The 19,625-nt window shown below is 41.5% G+C and overlaps 1 protein-coding gene across 2 annotated transcripts in view; it reads left to right on the top strand.

Moving 5' to 3' along the window:
* LOC143171981 (secretory carrier-associated membrane protein 1-like) overlaps positions 1–19,625 on the top strand; it is a 62,384-nt gene that overhangs the window by 12,283 nt on the left and 30,476 nt on the right. For both annotated transcript variants that reach the window (XM_076361172.1, XM_076361171.1), the window contains exon 2: positions 5,040–5,117. In XM_076361172.1, the coding sequence (XP_076217287.1) occupies positions 5,040–5,117 (78 nt within the window). The remainder of the gene's footprint in view (positions 1–5,039; positions 5,118–19,625) is intronic.

Below are 19,625 nucleotides of genomic sequence, written 5' to 3'. Positions count from 1 at the left end.
ATGCTGCTGCTTTGTGTCGATGTCTGTATATTATCACCTATTGGAACTCGTCTTTGTGGCTTTTTTCTGTTTCTTAATATTAACAAAGAAAAATAACTCAAAAATAATGCATTTTAACTTTATTATCTAGGTGGAATATCAAATATGGAGAAATAAGTTATGCCAGCCTAGATTTACTTATTCTTATAGAATATTATAGTTTTCAGTTTTTTAACCACTAGGATACACGTGTCATGCAACATACAAATTTGATAGCATTCGTTTAAATGTCACTTTTTCTTTGAGTATGTGGTCCTGCACATTTGTTGTTCATTATTCACACCCTGATTAACTTCTAAATTCAATGGTTTATTATTCTGCAGCAATAAGTACGAGTGCTTTGCAGTTATTCTCACTGTATCTAGATGAGTTGGCATTTGCTCCATTTTTAAAGTGAGATGCAATGAGTGTAAGGTAAATGATTCACAGTAATGCTGTGTGTTCCTTGGGATGTCAGGTCTAATCTTTTCAGAAATATTTTAAGTACCATTTTGAAATATGAAGTGCAGCTCCTGTTGGCATCAGTTGTTCACCGCACTGTATGTGTTTAGAACAATTCAAAGTCCAGCAGCCTACATCTGGACATCCAGACTATGAAGATCTTGTTTCTTTCCACGCTGAGGCTAGTTCTAGTATTACAGAAGATCTCGGTGAATGAGTGTAGGAGAGATGTGGATATCCAGGCTAGTATTTGCTGCCTTCAACTATGAAGTTACTCTTCTTTTCCTGTGATCTCTGGTTTATTTCTCCTTGAGTCTTCCAGCTTGTGTAAGAGATCAGGCCGTGAACTTCTGTTGAAGTCCAGACTGTATAATTGAGGTTTTCTGAGAGCAGAATTTGAATGCTACTTGGTATGGTGGGGTTCAATTTGTGTATTTCAATACAACTGTAACGTTTTTTTTTTTACTAGGTAATGAAACTTTTCTTATGTAGAGCTGATGTTGAATGTCCTCTGAGTCATTCAGTTTGGGGTTTTTTTTGTATGGTTTTTTTTTTTAGAACTGCTGCTACTTTTGCAAACAATAGCAATATTTGGTAGAAGTATAGCAATTGTTAATTCAAAAGGAGAATAGACTTCTGATGGAGGGCTTCTTGCTGTACTCGTGTGTATTTAAGCATACAACTTATTTCTAGAAGTAAGACTTTTGATGTATAAGCTTGTTTAGCTCGGCATACGTTTCCTGTCATTATTAGTCATTGTTAGAATGTCACAACAGCTGTCTAAAGAGATCTAAAACTTTTTTCCCTGTTCTTCTCTAAAACACTCAGTATAAAGGCTTTCTTTCATCAGATATTTATCATTGTTTGCATATCTTTTAAATATAGACTGATCTTCTGAATTTGACCACTCATTCCTGCTTTTTGGAAATCTGCTGCTGTTCAGTGGCTGCCTCATGAGTCTGATATGCAATTATTTGAATAACTAGAATTTGTTGTCCTTCACTGGCACAGTCAGGCTGAGTTATTTGGTTAATAGTGCACTCTTGAAAACACAGAAGTTTAGTGTTGAAATGTGCTTTTTAAGTAACTAACTTAAATTACTAAGTGCTATTGAAGTTTTAATAATGTAGGCATACTGTTTCACTGTATGGCTGATGGTTAGCTATCACTAGTTTGATATGTCTCCACTTGAACATTTTTATTTGTGGAAGAGGCAATGTGTCCTGGTTTCGGCAGGGACAGAGTTAATTTCCTTTCTAGCAGCTGGTACAGTGCTGTGCTTTGGATTTAGGATGAGAATAATGTTGATGATAAAACACTGATGTTTTAGTTGTTGCTAAGCAGTGTTTACACTAGTCAAGGACTTTTCAGTTTCCCATGCTCTACTGACTGAGAAGGCTGGAGGTGCACAAGAAGCTGGGAGGGGACACAGCCAAACTGGCCAAAGGGATATTCCATACCATGTGACGTCATGCTCAGTACATAAACTGGGGAAAGCTGGCCGGGGGGGCTGCTGCTCGGGGACTGGCTGGGCATGGGTCGGCAGGTGGTGAGCAATTGTACTGTGCATCACTTGTTTTGTGTATTATTATTATTATTATTATTATTATCATAATATTATTATTATTATCATCATCATTTTATTTCTATTATTAAACTGTTTTTATCTCAACCCACGAGTCTTCTCACTTTTACTCTTCCAATTCTCTCCCCCATCCCACCGTGTGTGGGGGGGGAGTGAGCGAGCGGCTGTGTGGTGCTCAATTGCTGACTGAGGTTAAACCACGACATATGAGAGCATTTGTGGAAGGGGTACCGTACTGAAAGCATGAGCAAAGAACAGAGTATTTTATGTTCTGCTAATTCACACTAATGTGTAAAGGCTAGAATAAATGTACTGGGTCTGGTTAGGATGGAGCTAATCTTTTTCATAGCAGTCCTTATGGTGCTATATTTTAGATTTGTGACTTAAAAAAAGATTTGTGCTGGTAAGGCACCAGTGTTTCAGCTGTTACTGAACAGTGCTTGTACAGCATCGAGGCCTTCTCTGTTTTGCACAAAGTAAAATGGGAATAGGCTGGGGGTGGGCAAGAAGTTGGGAGGGGACACAGCCAGGACAGCTGACCCCAACTGACCAAAGGGATATTCCATGCCATATAGTGTCATGTTCGGCAGTAACATTGGTGGTGGTGTTCCAAAGTAATCATTGCGCAGAGGCTGGCTGGGCATCTGTCTGCTGGTGGGAGGTGGTGAGTGATTGCCTTTGTATCCTTGGGGGTTGTTATCACTTGGGGGGTTGTTTGCTTTTTTTATTTTTCTTTTTTCTGACCCCCCATCTTTTTCTCAACACCGACAAGTTTTACTTGCTTTTGCCCTTCCAATTCTCTCCCCCATCCCACTGGGGAGGGGAGTGAGTTGAGCAACTGGGTGGGGGCTTGGCTGCTGGCTGGGGTGGACTCACCACAGTAAGTTAAAAGTTTCCAGCTGTATACAACTTCATACCATCCTATATATTGAATTATGAAATTGTCTTGTTTGTATCAACTTTTAAGAAGTTTGTGTTTTTTGATCTTGTACTAACAAGTCTATTAAACTAATGCCTAATTCAGATATCAGATTTCATTCTTCCCTTAGTTTTATGATCTTTTCATTCAGTGTTTCAAATGATTTGTAGTTGAATTTTACAACAAATATTCTCTCCCCATGCACGCTTTCCCTTATTTTTGTTGTTCATCTGTACAATATTTTGTGCCAGTCACTTAATGAAAGGATGTGTTACAAGAAGTTAGTCTATCAGTTTATGCAAGACCTGATGAGATTTTAGTTGGAACAGTGCATTCAAGTCTAGGATGGTAACTAAAAATATGGCAAACTTGTGGGGGAGGCTGTCACCAGGATGGCTTTAGTGAAATCACTAATTATGGTATAAGTCAAATGCAGGAAAGCTGATTTTTAAATTGCATGTAATGTTTTGTATTCATTTAGAGAAAGGTTGTTTCTTGTTCAGTCGCCGTTAAAATACTGTTTTGCAGCTAAATGTGTGCTTTAGCCAAAAATGGTAGCATTTTATGTGAACAGAAGGGTAGTTTTTATGTACATGTATGCACATGAATTTGACTAAAATATGGAACATAATTTTTGAAGCAATGCTTTTCTTAAACTTTTTTAATAGTCAAATTTTTCTTTTAATTGCCTCATTTTAATACATTTGTGACTATAGCTAGTGAAAGAACACTTGTTCTCATTGCTGTATCCTTCAGGATTTTAGAGTTGATAGATATTCTTCCCTATTTTTTTCTCTAGCTATAAACAAGTTGACTGCAGCCATTAAGAAAATAGTATTGCTGCACCTGTAGATGAAGCTACTGCTGTCAAGACTAAGATAATGCTGTAATAAATGCTGATTCTAAGAATCTAGATTTTATTGTTCAGTAGCTTAATAGTTTTTGTATTTATTTAAGTGTAGATTACATCACTTTTTTTTTTTAAATTAGACAAATATTGAGGTTTTAAATTTAGCAGTCTTAAGAGGAAATATAAATGTAAATGTATATAAATGTAAATACTTGGTCCTAGTTTTTATCAACTCCAGTTTTTCTAATTTTGAACTAGACTGTTGAAATTAAGAAAGTGTGTGTGTATATACAAATAACAGTTAAATAGTATATTTATAGCTATTTTGTATGTTTGATATACATATGAAATATTGTGCACTTGTTTTGTGTATTTATGTAAATATAAATGTAACTAACTATATCAAATAAGTGGATTTCTTAATTTTCAAGAAAACCCTCCTTTCATCCATTCTTATGTTCTGAAGATGCAAAAACCTTAAATTAAGCCACAGAAACAACATAGTGGAATCAGGCATCACATGAAATATGTATATTTTTTTCTTCATACGAAGTTAGTGTGGTCTATGATAGTGGGTACTTCTGCTCTTCTGCAGAATCAAGCCTGCCTGTCTCTAGCACAGAGAAATGTTTCATTCCTGAAGTAGCTTTCTCAAGCTAAACCTTAAGCAGTCTTTTTTACTGTAGAGTTCATTGGAGGAAAAAGTTACACCTTTTTCTTAATTTTACCAGTTCAGGTAGAAGCTGAACCAGAGGTGCTTTTGGCATCATGGGACACTGTTTCCTCAGCTTCATTTTTCTGAAATGCTTTTCCTATTCTTGAAGGTGTTAGAGGTACTTCTGGGTAGGGAAAGCCAAGAGCTTACAGAAAGCTTTCTTCTTCTGTCGTGCTCTTTGGGTGTATAGTTGTGGAGTCTCAGTGGTCAACACAGCAGGATACAGTTTCCTTCCCTTCTCTATTGAGAGCTTTTTCCCTTATAAATCAAATGTGTGACAGATGGAGTTTCTTTTAGACTGTGTTAATCTAGTTTTGTAAGAAGCTCAGGATGGAATGATGTCATTTCAGGGACAGAGAAAGAGGTGTATATTTACAGGCTTTTTTTAGTGAAAGCAAACTTTTTTAGAGTTTTATAGGATATAATGATATGTGTTGACTCATTGCTTGTATACATATGCATATATTTACAGAACTGTTTTCTCTTCTAGGATCCTTCTGTTACACAAGTGACAAGAAATGTTCCTCCAGGGCTAGATGAGTACAATCCTTTCTCTGATTCAAGAACAGTAAGCACATTTATTAATAATGCTGTTAATCTTTTAAGGTAAGATTTGTGGGGTATTGTTTTCGGATTTTGGGACTGATGTAAAACATACAAATTGGGGGATGAGAGGCTGGAGAGCAGCCCCGTGGAAAGAGATCTGGGGGTTTGGGTTGATGGCAAGTTGAATATGAGTCAACAGTGTGCCCTGGCAGTCAAAAGGGCCAACCGTGTCCTGGGGTGCATCAAGCACAGCATAGCTAGCCGGTCGAGGGAGGCGATTGTCTCCCTCTACACTGCACTGGTGCGGCCCCACCTCGAGTACTGTGTGCTGTTTTGGGCGCCTCAATATAAGAAGGACATCAAACTATTGGAGTGTGTCCAGAGGAGGGCGACCAAGATGGTGAAAGGTCTTGAGGGCAAGACTTATGAGGAGCAGCTGAGGTCACTTGGGTTTGTTCAGCTTGGAGAAGAGAAGGCTGAGGGGTGACCTCATTGCAGTCTACAACTTCCTCAAGGGGGGCAGCGGAGGGGGAGGTGCTGATCTCCTCTCTCTGGTGACCAGGGATAGGACGCGAGGAAATGGAATGAAGCTGCGTCAGGGGAAGTTCAGACTGGACGTTAGGAAAAGGTTCTTCGCTGAGAGGGTGGTCGGTCAGTGGAACAGGCTCCCCAGGGAAGTGGTCACGGCCCCAAGCCTGTCAGAGTTCAAGGAGCGTGTGGACGATGCTCTTAGCCATATGGTTTAGTGTTAGGTAGTCCTGCGAGGAGCAGGGAGTTGGACTCGATGATCCTTATGGGTCCCTTCCAACTTGAGATATTCTATGTTAAGGGCTAGCTAGAGGTAATGGAAGATGTGTAAGGATAGATAGTCCCATAAAGTATTTGGAGGATTCAGTGAGTAGGTTGACTTAAGTGAGCTTTGACCCCTTAAGGAAAGATGGCTCCCTGAAAGGGGGCCAAAACAGAATTGAGTCTTTACTCTGTTCAATAAGACTTCTGGTAGTCTGTCTTTATGCTTTTCTAAATTTTGCTTACTTTAAAGTATGTGAATGTGGCACGCTTCCTCAGTGTCTTGCTTTTGATTTTCATTGCACTTATGAAAGTGCTGTTCAGAATAAGAAAAACATTGCATTTAAGTAACAGTCCACAGGCTATGAATAGTTGTGCTGTACTAAAAAGAATAATTTATGTCTGAGAAATAGTTGTTTTTTTTGCTTCTAATTTGTGTAGTTTTAATTTACCTTGTGCTTATTCTCACCTAGGGGAAATACAAGGAATGGGGTAGTAAATTCATACTGTAACAGCATTTCTCAGTGGTTACTTTTGATAGTGAAGATCTTGTGCAAGATCTGCAAAATGTATGGATGATTACTGTCTGTCAGTATAATTTATAAATACTCAAATACTATATTTTTCAAACATAGGCTTATATTTCCTATGGCAAATCTGGTAGTGCTGATAGGGAATGTTGGTATTTGAGTCTTTGCAATGCAACAGTAAGGTTTCATACAGTGTTAAAATGCTAGACTGGAAGAAGCTGCTTGCTTTTTTTTTTTGAGCTAGCAGCAATATTAAATAATTCTCAAAAATTTTTTCTCCTAACTCACAATACCACAAATTGTATTTGATTTATTTTTCTGAAGCTTGAAGAGTTTCAAAACTGCTTTGTACAGACAATAAGTTATAGATGTCAGGTAGGTCTGTTTAAAAACAGTAGGTCTTGTTTTTAAAAAAAAAAAAAAAACCTAGAGCTACTCTGACTTTTTTTTATTACTTATCTACTTATTTTAACATGCAGCTCTGTGGGGAAAAGGAAAACTGAAGTATATGGCTAAGGTTATCTGGCTTCTAAGAGTCAGCTGTGCATATATAAAAAATTCTAATTGCTCATTACAGATGTCACTCATACAGAAAAATTGGGAGTATGGGGGAAATTTTGAAGTCAGTGTTCAGATCTACTGAATGTGTGCTATGTTCATGCACCATGATTCAATTAATAATCTATGGGATGTTACCAAATTCTTAAACTGTCTATTGAATGAGCAGTTCTTTCTGCAGAGGGGAAAAAAGGAACTTGTGCAGGTTTTCTTTTCAGTAAAGTATATATTCAGCTAAGAGTACAGTAATAATCAACTTGTAGATTATACTCCCCTTTCTCTTTCTGAATCTTGTGGATGCTGAATATGTAAAGTAGTATTCCATAATTATATGCATTTGCAGGAATGTGCTTAGATACCTGAGGATATGCTTGCAATTCCATGTGCTCATCTCTTTTTTCCTACCAGCTTTGTGTGCAAGAGAAGGGCATACTATGTGTGTACAAATGTATGCAACAGGAGTAAGGGAAGATAAAGTGGAATTGAACGCCTTTAAGGATTGGATGAACAGAGGTAGAAAGCAGGGTCTGTGAATATGAGACTTGGAGGATTACAATGCCCATCAGGGTAGGGATAGAAATTACTCTATTTTGTGTGCTGCTCAGAGCAAAAAACATCCAGATAGTTTCCAGGGGCTTGGATTTGCTGCTGTTCTTTGTTCTACCTTTGTTGGGAAGCTGAGCCATCTTGAACAGTTTTGTGCAGGTAATCCCACTTCTAACATTTGAAAACCATAATGGCACCAGCGAGCAGAAAGGGTATATACTGGTGGTAGCAAAATATGTCCTGGAGATTTGTGCTCTTCAGTTTGAAAATCACTGGCCTGTAAGACTTTAAATGATGTTTGTGTTTCACTACAAGTAACAGTGTGTAGTTGTTGTTTTTAAGGAAACTGAGAATGGTATGCTTCAATTAGAAATCCAAATTTTTCCTGTTTATACATCTTAGCTAATGTTAAGATAGTATCTTACAGTCTATAGCATTAACACAGCATTAACCTTCTTCCCCCCTTCCATCCAAATTCAAGCTAAGAAAACATTCTGGACTGCACAAATATTTCTCCATTGCAAATCCAGGCAGGGATATGTTTCTTCTGTGAGAAAGTGACTTCAAACTCTGAATACTGACATTGATTATCTTAGCTCAGTTGTGTTCTCCCTTTGCCAAGGGAGATGCTGCCTATCAATTCTTTCTTGGTTATCAGGATAGGACAGAAAAAAAGTAAATTGTATTTCTCCCCCCCAGTATTTCTATTTTTTTTTCTAGTATTTCAGTGCATTCACCTTTTCTCTGTCAACTTACATCCTTCACATCTGCAGTGGGAAATTTGGTAGGAAAATAACGTGTAAGACATAATGAGGAAAATGAATGGGCATAGGAGACTTTAGGTCTCAAGTGTCATCACCTTGATATCTAACATGATGTCCTGGTTTCAGCAGGGATAGAGTTAAATTCCTTCCCAGTAGCTGGTACAGTGCTGTGTTTTGGATTTAGGGTAAGAACAATGTTGATAACACACCGATGTTTTAGTTGTTGCTAGGTAGTGTTTACACTAGTCAAGGACTTTTCAGCTTCCCGTGCTCTACTGGCTGAGAAGGCTGGAGGTGCACAAGAAGCTGGGAGGGGGCACAGCCAGGACCCAAACTGGCCAAAGGGATATTCCATACCATGTGACGTCATGCTCAGCATATAAAGCTGGGGGGAAGAAGGAAGGGGGGGACGTTCGGAGTGATGGCGTTTGTCTTCCCAAGTAACCGTTACGCGTGATGGAGCCCTGCTTTCCTGGAGATGGCTGAACACCTGTCTGCCGATGGGAAGTGGTGAATGAATTCCTTGTTTTGCTTTGCTTGTGTGCGCAGCTTTTGCTTTACCTATTAAACTGTCTTTATCTCAACCCACGAGTTTTCTCACTTTTGCCCTTCTGATTCTCTCCCCCATCCCACTGGGGAGGGTGGGGGGTGGTGGGAGGAGTGAGCGAGGGGCTGTGTGGTACTCAGTTGCTGACTGAGGTTAAACCACAACACATGAGAAATCAGGAGTCTTTCTTTTTTGGCTTCTTAACAAATTTCAAAGCTTGTCTTACTTTTGATTGTTAAACCAAAGTTTTCAGTGAATGGTATAAATGTCAGACTAAATATCATTGCCTGCATCTTCAGTGGTTTTGTCTCCAGCTCTAACAGTTGCCATGGAGAGGACTTTGTCTTTTTTCATGTTTCTGAAAACAACAAGGAACAGATGAGACTAGACAATTAGTGTTTCTGCTTCATCGTTTAATGAAACTAATGTTAAAGATAACTTTTAAACTCTTCCAGCTTCTACAAGTATTGCTAATGCAGGTTGAGCTCCTCTGAGCATTGTGTGTATATATGTATATCACATGTATAGACACAATAATGCATATAGCATGCACTTTCAAACTGATACATTAAAATTTTGAAAAAATTAATTACTAGAGGTGGTTTGGTTTTTTTGTTGTTGGTTTTAAGAGGCATATTTTAATGGATTTTTTTCAGTAAATTCCTGGATAGCTCCTCTCCTGTCTTGCATCCACACACAGTAAAGTGTTTATAGGAAATCAGATTCATCAGCTACACCTGGCTTCTTTTGGAAGTCCTCCCCCCCTGGGTGAATAAACTACTTCACCCACATGGGAAAATCTATTCAAGAGAGAACTTCTTTTGAGCATTTATCTCCAGCCAACCTCTTCTCTTCAGGAGAGGTCATACTAATTTGCTTTTTGTCCTAGTGCAGCTGTGACAGCAAGGCATGAAATAAAAAGATCTATCCCAGAAGGGATAGGGACAAAAAGGGGTGCTGTAGAGAGAGGTTGGTTGAATTTCAGGGTGTAAGTATTTTATCATAATCTGTCAGTGAAGGTCAAAGACCATGGATCTGTGAAGTAAAGTCTCTCTAAAACCAGTCGACTTGGTTCCCCTGGCCAAATGTGCGTGGTATATCATGATATGATATTATTCAGTGATGGCTGGAGGTTATTGTAGTCCTCACAATACAAGTCTTCAGTAATTAGTGTTAGTTACACACTTAAGACGACAGAATTGCCAACCATCTGTCTTGCTGTGAATGTCTTGTCAATCCTATCTAGGCTGTAAGTCAGTCAGGTATCTCTCTTCCATACCCAAATCCCTAAGTCACGGATAGCACTTGGACAGGCAACCAACACCCCATGGACAGACAGGTATGACAAAATAAGTGCCAAGTCGTAGGTTGCAAGGGACCTCTGGAGGTCATTTTTTCAGTCCCCCCTATTCAAAGTTGGTCACTAAATCACATTGCTCAGCATCTTGTCCTGGTGAGTTTTGAATATATCCAGGGATGGAGATCCTGTTACCTCACTAGGTAAGGTGGTAAGCCTTACCTCTAGGCTTTAAACTAGGTTCGAAGGGGGAAGGGGATAAAACCAGGCTCACTAGAGATGAGCCTAGGGGTGGCGTGCCGATGCCGGGGGCGAAATCGATAGCCCAGCTCAAGTGCATCTACACCAATGCACGCAGCATGGGCGGCAAGCAGGAGGAGCTGGAAGCCATTGTGCAGCGGGAGAGATATGACTTAGTCGCCATCACAGAAACATGGTGGGGTGACTCTCATGATTGGAGTGCTGCAATGGATGGCTATAGACTCTTCAGAAGGGACAGGGGAGGAAGGAGAGGCAGTGGGGTGGCCCTGTATGTTAGGGAGTGTTTTGATTGTCTAGAGCTCAACGATTGTGATGATGATACGGTCGAGTGTTTATGGGTAAGGATGAGGGGGAAGGCCAACGAGGCAGATATCCTGCTGGGAGTCTGTTATAGACCACCCAACCAGGACGAAGGGGCGGATGAAGCGTTCTACAAGCGGCTGGCACAAGTCTCTCAATCGCTAGCCCTTGTTCTCGTGGGGGACTCCAACTTCCCGGACGTCTGCTGGAAATACACCACGGCAGAGAGGAAGCAGTCTAGGAGGTTCCTGGAGTGTGTGGAAGACAACTTCCTGACACAGCTGGTAAGTGAGCCTACCAGGGGAGGTGCCTCGCTCGACCTGCTGCTTACAAACAGAGAAGGACTGGTGGGAGATGTGGTGGTCGGAGGCCGTCTTGGGCTTAGCGACCATGAAATGGTAGAATTCTCGATTCTTGGTGAAGTGAGAAGGGGGGGCAGCAAAACCGCAACCATGGACTCCCGGAGGGCGGACTTTGGCCTGTTCAGGATGCTGGTGGAGAGAGTCCCTTGGGAGACAGTCCTGAAGGGCAAAGGGGTCCAGGAAGGCTGGATGTCCTTCAAAAAGGAAGTCTTAAAGGCGCAGGAGCAGGCTGTCCTTGTACGCTGTAAGAAGAACGGGCGGGGAAGACGACTGGCCTGGCTGAACGGGGAGCTCTTGCTGGGACTCAGGAAAAAAAAAAAAGGAGAGTTTACCGCTTGTGGAAGAAGGGGCAGGCGACTCAGGAAGAGTACAGGGATCTCGTTAGGTCATGCAGAGGGGAAATGAGAAAGGCAAAAGCCCAGCTAGAACGCAATCTGGCCGCTGTTGTTAAAGACAACAAAAAAAGTTTTTACAAATATATTAATGACAAGAAGAGAGCCAAGGAGAATCTCCATCCCTTATTGGATGTGGGGGGGAACATTGTCGCTGAGGATGAGGAAAAGGCTGAGGTACTCAATGCCTTCTTTGCCTCAGTCTTTACCAGGCCGACCAGTTATCCTCAGGGTACTCACGGCTTAGACAGGTGTACTCTGCGCTGGGTCAAAAACTGGCTGGACGGCCGGGCCCAGAGAGTTGTGGTGAAGGGAGTTCAATCCAGTTGGCGGCCGGTCACGAGCGGTGTTCCCCAGGGCTCAGTTTTGGGGCCGGTCTTGGTCAATATCTTTATCGATGATCTGGATGAGGGGATCGAGTGCACCCTCAGTAAGTTTGCAGACGACACCAAGTTGGGTGGGAGTGTTGATCTGCTTGAGGGTAGGAAGGCTCTGCAGAGGGACCTGGACAGGCTGGATCGATGGGCCGAGGCCAACTGTATGAGATTCAACAAGGCCAAGTGCCGGGTCCTGCACTTTGGCCACAACAACCCCATGCAGCGCTACAGGCTTGGGGAAGAGTGGCTGGAAAGCTGCCTGTCGGAAAAGGACCTGGGGGTGCTGGTTGACAGCTGGCTGAACATGAGCCAGCAGTGTGCCCAGGTGACCAAGAAGGCCAATGGCATCCTGGCCTGTGTCAGAAATAATGTGGCCAGCAGGAGTAGGGAAGTGATCGTGCCCCTGTACTTGGCACTAGTGAGGCCGCCCCTCGAATACTGTGTTCAGTTTTGGGCCCCTCACTACAAGGAGGACGTTGAGGTGCTGGAGCGTGTCCAGAGAAGGGCAATGAGGCTGGTGAGGGGTCTGGAGAACAGGTCTTATGAGGAGCGGCTGAGGGAACTGGGGTTGTTTCGCCTGGAGAAGAGGAGGCTGAGGGGAGACCTTATTGCGCTTTACAACTACCTGAAAGGAGGTTGTAGCGAGGTGGGTGTCGGTCTCTTCTCCCAAGTAACTAGTGATAGGACGAGAGGAAACGGCCTCAAGTTGCGCCAGGGGAGGTTTAGATTGGACGTGAGGAAAAATTTCTTTACTGAAAGAGTGGTGAAACATTGGAACAGGCTGCCCAGGGAAGTGGTGGAGTCCCCATCCCTGGAGGTATTTAAAAGACGTGTAGATGAGGCGCTTAGGGACATGGTTTAGTGGGCATGGTGGTGTTGGGTTGATGGTTGGACTCGATGATCTTAGAGGTCTTTTCCAACCTTAATGATTCTATGATTCTCACTGGGCAACCTGTCCCAGTGTTTGGCAGTTCTTGCAGTGAATTTTTGTCCCCTCTAATATCTAATTAGTTTGCTGTGTTCCAACAAGTAATATGCTGTGTAATAAAAGCAGCAGCATCTTATCCCAGCAATCCCATGTGTATGCTGATCAATAATGGAATCAAAATGTATCCGTTTCATTTCTTATAGTAAATTATGTATTAATTAGGGCAGAATTCTACAGCATTAGGCTGATATGTGGATAAGCCAGACTTTGCTTCGGTAAGTATGAGATTAGGAAATTAAAGAATTCTCACAGGGTGACTGTGACATTCTTCTTGGGTAATAAACACTGATCAAGTCTTGTTTTAAAATATTTATTATGCCTGATGTGGGGCCAAGTCTTCTAGGTTCTAGAAGGATGGATTGAACTGTTAAATTTGAGAGGGGAAGGAAGAGTTTTGACTACTGCTGCCCTGAAGCCACCTGAGAAGCCTATGTCTACCCTTCGAGTTCTGAGACAAAAGAAGGCACAGTAGGTTTTGGGATGCTCTGGTATGAACTCCATAAGATGTTCATCAAGGTTAAAGGAGTTACCTGGCAAATGCCAGATTCACTGGTTTCTTTCAAAGCTGCCTCAGCAATTTTTATTCTTAGAAATCCTATGTCAATAAAAATCAAAATAATATACAGAGACAAAAGTATACTGAATGATGAAAATTCCTGTTCTGCTTATTTAATAGTTATGGATCTCATTGTCTTTAGTTTTGAGAAGTAATGGACATTTCATAGTTCCTGCATTTACCTAGTTTGACATCTTCAGGATTTTGATAGTTATTGACCAAGTGTCTGTCTCCCACTTGCATCTTTTGTGCTGATAAAACATTTGAGGTGACCTTAGAAAGTGGATGTTTGCTTTGGGTTCTAAATAGCAAATCAATTGCTCCTATAACTAGCTCTAATCTGACCACTTGGTAATAGTATTTCCTCAGCAAAATTTACATTTACACTTACTATATACAATTTTTGTCTGTATTAAATTGATGTCCCTTGCCAACCTTTTTAAAACCTAAATCTGAACTATTGCTTTCCAGAATGGCTTAAAAATGTCTCCAATTTTAGACTGCTTGCATCTTGTACAACAGCACTTATGCCATTTCAGACAATTTTTCAATACAACAGCTTGCAAATACTTCTCTTTCAGACTGTAAAGAACCTACTGTATGCTAGCTAACATAAGGATTTTTATTGGAATTGTTTTGGAGCTTTTTTTATGAAGTTAGCTTAATTCTTAATTGAGCTAACTTCAGAGATGGCAATTAGAGGAAACCTGTGCTTACTGTATATTTGGAAATTGATGAGAGACACTTGTGCAAATAAACTTGTGGAATTTTGCTTTGTATTACTTTTTTAATGGTACAAAGAACCATCTGCCTTACTGTTTGTCTACTAGCCAATAAATGATTATTTCTTTGACTTTTATTGAGTATATTTTAATTGCATGTATGAAGCAACATTTGTTTTGAGTAACCTGTTTGCATTAAGGCTTAGCATAACCTCTGTTCTCCCTGGTTCTTGTTTATTTGCCTTGTATGCATTTTTATTGAACTTCTGGGTTTTTTCCAGTGATTGCTGAATACTGTGAAATATATTTATAGGACAAAAGAAATTATTTGTGGCTTTATGAAGAAATGGTTTCTGACAAAATGTTATCACAAATAACATTTTTTTCCTTTTTTCCCGTACCCTTTCCTTACTACTTATGTCAGTCCAATAATAATCAGTCTTGTGTGTTACCTGGACTCTCTTTTAAGTCCATGCAGGTTCTCCAGATCTGCTGTACAATGCTAGAGCTTGAAGATGTACCTTCTTTTGATTTCTCTTCAGTACTTCTTGCTTCTAGGAAAATCCCAAACTGTACTGCTGTGTCTTTTTTCTTAATGATTTTCCAAGGCAGCTGGATACTTCTATTTGTTTCCTGTTAAGCAGCTGTGGGGTTTTTCTTCACTGCTGCTCAGCTTTGATTAGGGTTATAAAAATGAGTACTTCAGTTTGGTAGGAAGACTTAGTGCAACCTGTGTTTAAAATGGTTGCATACTACAATGTTTTCTTCATTAGGTTCTTGATCTGTAGAATCATAGAATGGTTTGGGTTGGAGGGGACCTTTAAAGGTCATCTAGTCCACCCCCCCTGCAATGAGCAGGGACATCTTCCACTAGATCAGGTTGCTCAGAGCCCTGTCCAGCCGGACCTTCAGTGTTTACAGAGATGGGGCATCTACAACCTCTCTGGGCAACCTGTTCCAGTATTTCACCACCCTCATCGTAAAAAAAAAAAAAAAAAATTCTTAGAAGATGCTTTATAATACCTGTGCCTGTTCTGCATTGAATTATGATCTTTAAATAATAACCTGGAAAAGTAAGCACATTCAAGCAATATTGAACTTCCACCATTAGAGGTAGATTTGAGCACTGACACTTCGTTCCCCTGTGCACACATTATGAAGCGAAGATTTCATTCTTTGTATATCAACCTAGCAGAAATTCTGGAGTGATACCCAGCAAAAATTAACAACAGATGTTGAGGCAGATCCTATCTGACTTTTTTTTTTCTTATCCTTTCCTTACTACCTCTGACTCTTACAAGCTTTTCTCTCTACTTTTTCTTACATCGTGCACTAATTCCAGCAAGTGATATTAAATAACACATAAGTGATAGTAAATACACAATAACTTAAACTAATGGTGTAGACATACCTACTGTAGCTCAAAAATAGCTACTTTATATGTTCCATAAGAGACTAACTGTGCTGGCTTTTTGCTGCTTTTGATTTAAACAGTGTCAAGTGTGCTACTGGCGTAAGACAGCCTTTAGAAAAGTGGAAACTAGTTTCAAAGGAAACTTAAGAGCTTTAGCTCTGGCAAGCTAAGTGTGAAACTAAGGCAAGCTCAAAGCTCTGAGGAAAAATTTGTAGAACAACTTGGGAAACTTTCTTTCCTGGAAGCGGAAAGCTTCCACCAATATTTAAGGTTGAAGAGTACTCATAGAAGATAATGATGTAGGAAAAAGCTAAATTAATTGTTTCTTTACAAGGGAAGTGTCTTAAACTTGAATTCTTAATAGAATAGGCTTTAGCGAAGCAATAATTTGCTGGAAATAGGTAGTATTCAGCTGAGTGTTAAGAAAACTAAGATGGAAAATTGCTAAAGCACGAACTGGAATGTACCTCAGCTGGCCTTATACCAGAGGAAGGAAAAGTGATGGCTGTCACACTCACTATAGAAAGAGCTCTTAAAAGGATTCAAGAAATTAAGAGGCCAGAAGGTACAAGTTCTTTACTGGGCAAGTAGAAGGGGATGGTGGGGAAGTCTACTAATCAAAATGTTTGTTGGTTGGTTGGGTTGTTTGTTTGGGGGTGGCTTGTTTGTTTTCAGCAGAACTCTATGCATACAGGGGCTTTAACCTTCAAACAGACATGGAAGTTGCCTTGACTGCTGAGTCATTCCTGCATTAAGTAATGGACTGTAGTGCACAGATCTGACAACATGAGACTCAGGGCAGCTGCTTCCTTGCGCTGCAGTGCTTGAAGAAATAAGCCTGGAGTGTCCTCCTTCATGTTACTATAGTGATATAGCTGTATGGTTTCTAGGGGGCTGAGGCCTGAAGGAAGATCATAATCCCAGTTATATTACAGAGTATCCAAAGGGCCGATTAATTCCTAATCACGTACTATCCTTGAAAAAGTCATGGTAGCCTTTCAGTTGCAAACTTCCATGATGGTCATGACTGTCCAAATACTCAATTCAGTCATACTGGTTACTGTAAGGATATGTGGAATGTGAGAGCATCTGTTTCATTAAGGTTATAGACCTTTTTAGTTTAAAGGGAGTAATAAGTAACAGGGAAAGTGATAAACCAAATCAGATAGATAAGTGATAACAGAGACATAAAGTAAAACTCTTCAGCCACTAATTGATGGGCCATTAAAAAACAGCAGGTGTAGCTTTGAAGAGGTTCAACCTGGACTTTGTAACTGATAAGAAAGGTGAAAGGAGATAAACATGAATATTATAGATAGTTGAGGGGAGCCTGTGGGACTATGCAAAATTTATTAAGGAATATTTATGGGAATAGTCAAAAGTGTGGAATGACTGGGGAGGAACAAGGAGGAGACTAGCGAAGAGGATGGATAAAAGGGGCTGGTTGCATGTAAGTTGCTACCAGTCAGTATGCTTGTCTGACAGAGCTATGTGTCTAATCACTGTAGTTATTGTTAAATCCTTTCTTAACTATCTGTGAAATTTCACTCTCTACCATCTGAGTGCTGCAAGGTCCAGGTGCCAGCAACTGGAGAGACTAGAGTGAGTGAATTAGGTGCTAGCAATCCAGTCAGACCCCAGGTAGTAGTGGTCTGTATGTCTGTGGTGTCAACAACTGAGCATCTCGGTGTCAGCAGCTGGAGGGACCATGGGTCATAGGGCCTATGTGTTTGGGGTGCCAGCAACTGGAGGGACCAGTGTGTTTTCCTCTGTGTGTATGTGTGTAATTCACTAGCAAACTTCAAGCTGGACTAGCTGGCAAATAGGAGGAAAACCTGTTTCTGGGAAGACTCAAAGTCTGAGCCAAAAGTGAGTAAGGGAGTCCAGGGTCTGGGCCTAGATATATGGCAAGCTGAGAGCCCGTGCTGGTGTTTGAGGGAGCTGTGAGGGTGGGGGATGCTTGTGAGACTAGTGTTTGAGTGCATGAATCTGCTAGTGAACATCAAGCTGGGCTAACTGGCAAACAGGAGGAAACCTGTATACCAGGTAAGAGGGCCCCGGATCCAGGCAGGTATATCAGACAGGCTGAGGGCCCATGCTCATATCTGAGGGATCTGCAGTTGTTGGTGTGCTTGTAAATCTGGAGAGTGAGGCATGTGTTTTTCAATAGTGAACTTCAATGCTGATCAGCTGGAGAGGAGGAATGGGACATGACTCTGTGTACCTATATTTTATGTAGTTCTGATAGTGTTATGTGGGGGTGTTGTTAAAGGCAGTGCCCTGTCTGTGGCAGCTTGTGTAGCTGGCTGTGCTAGTGTCCTTGGTACGTGCGGTTGTGTGTGATTTGTGCGCATCTCTGGGATACGCACTCAACCTTGCTACTAGCCGAACCTGGAAACAGGAAAGAAGCAGCTGTAGCCGTCAGCCTGGGATGGAAAGCCCTGAGAGAGTCTGAAGGTGTGGCAGACTAAGCTCCAGCAGTTGGAAAGGAGGACTCCCCAGGTCTGAGTCTGCTGGAAGAGGTAGCTTTTATAACATCTCTTAACAGCTTTTGTCCCCCAGCCCCTCTTGACTTAGGATTCCAGGATGCACAGCCCCTGCTACAAATCACTGTTTCAGTCTCTCTTCTTCCAGGGAGCACAGGCTCTTACCTAGGCACGTGTGTAGTGGCCAGCAATTCTAACACTGTATAGGTGGCCAGCTAGCATATAGTGGAACCTAAACAATGCAGAAATCTGAATCCAAAGAATCTTGTACGTAATTAGTTCCTTATATTAATGTCATATGCTGTTGGCTAGCATCTTTGATTATGTATCTCTAATGAGCTTTCTGATCGGTTCCTTTATTCATAAGCATATATGCATGTTCCAGTTGCTAGTAGCACTGCAGGCTGTTTGGACAAAGTGTCTTTCAAGGATAAGTATCTTTGAATTCATTGTTCAAATATTTTCTAGTCTGCTAGTCCACCTTTAAACACTATTACAGGTGTCTGAAGGGCTACTGGAGTCCTTACTGGAGATTGTGGGCAGTCTTGCTCATTAGTCTAGCAGGCAGCTGCTTAGCAGTTATGCTTTCAAAGCTATTGTTACTTTAGCCACAGAGCTACAATAATCAGACTTTTTGGGGGCTTTTGTAGCATTGCTCTGGCCTACAATGCATAACACACAGAGTTTTTGTTCAGTAGCTATTTGTTACTCTGGTGCAGGGTTTGTATCTTATGTTTGAAGCAGATAATAAGACTCTTGACGGTTGTCTAGTTTTTGTAGGAGTTCTCGTACAAGAGACCTTTGTCCTTATCACAGAATGCTCCGACATAAGGAAAAGCAGTATTAACTGTCTTTAATCAACTTCGGCTGTCTTCATCCTAGAACACTGAGTAATCTTTCTTATGATGAAAAGCTTAAATCACTGAGTACTTCTGAGAAATGAGACCTCTGATATCTCAGTATTCTGTTAGGAGCTGATGTATAAGGCGGAAAGATAATTTTGAAATGCTGGAATCAGCTGATGTTGCCGAGATATGCTGCAATATTACACACAGAGGTGGAGTTTACTCAGGCATGATTTTTTCTCCTCAGTGTATTGCATTTGGGCATTTCAAAAGATGGTTTGTGTATTGGGTTTCTGTGGCAAGGTTTTGGTAGTGGGGGGGCTACAGGGGTGGCTTCCATGAGAAGCTGCTAGAAGCTTCCTCTATGTCCGATAGAGCCAGTGCCAGCCAGCTCCAAGACAGACCTGCTGCTGGCCAAGGCTGAGCCAATCGGCGATGGTGGTAGTGCCTCTGTGATAATATATTTAAGAAGGGGGGTGGAACTGCTGCGCAACAGTAGTCGGAAGAGAGGAGTGAGAATATGTGAGAGAAACAGCCCTGCAGACACCAAGGTCAGTGAAGGAGGAGGGGAAGGAGGTGCTCTAGGCACTGGAGCAGAGATTTCCCCTGCAGCCCATGGTGAAGACCATGGTGAGGCAGGCTGTCCCCCTGCAGCCCATGGAGGTCCATGGTGGAGCAGATAGCCACCTGCAGTCCGTGGAGGACCCCATGCTGGAGCAGGTGGATGTGCCCTGAAGGAGGCTGGGACCCTGTGGAGAGCCCATGCTGGAGCAGGCTCCTGGCAGGACCTGTGACC

This window comes from Aptenodytes patagonicus, chromosome W (genome assembly GCF_965638725.1).
Source record: "Aptenodytes patagonicus chromosome W, bAptPat1.pri.cur, whole genome shotgun sequence".
NCBI lineage: Eukaryota > Metazoa > Chordata > Aves > Sphenisciformes > Spheniscidae > Aptenodytes > Aptenodytes patagonicus.
This window is presented reverse-complemented; position numbering and strand designations above follow the sequence as displayed.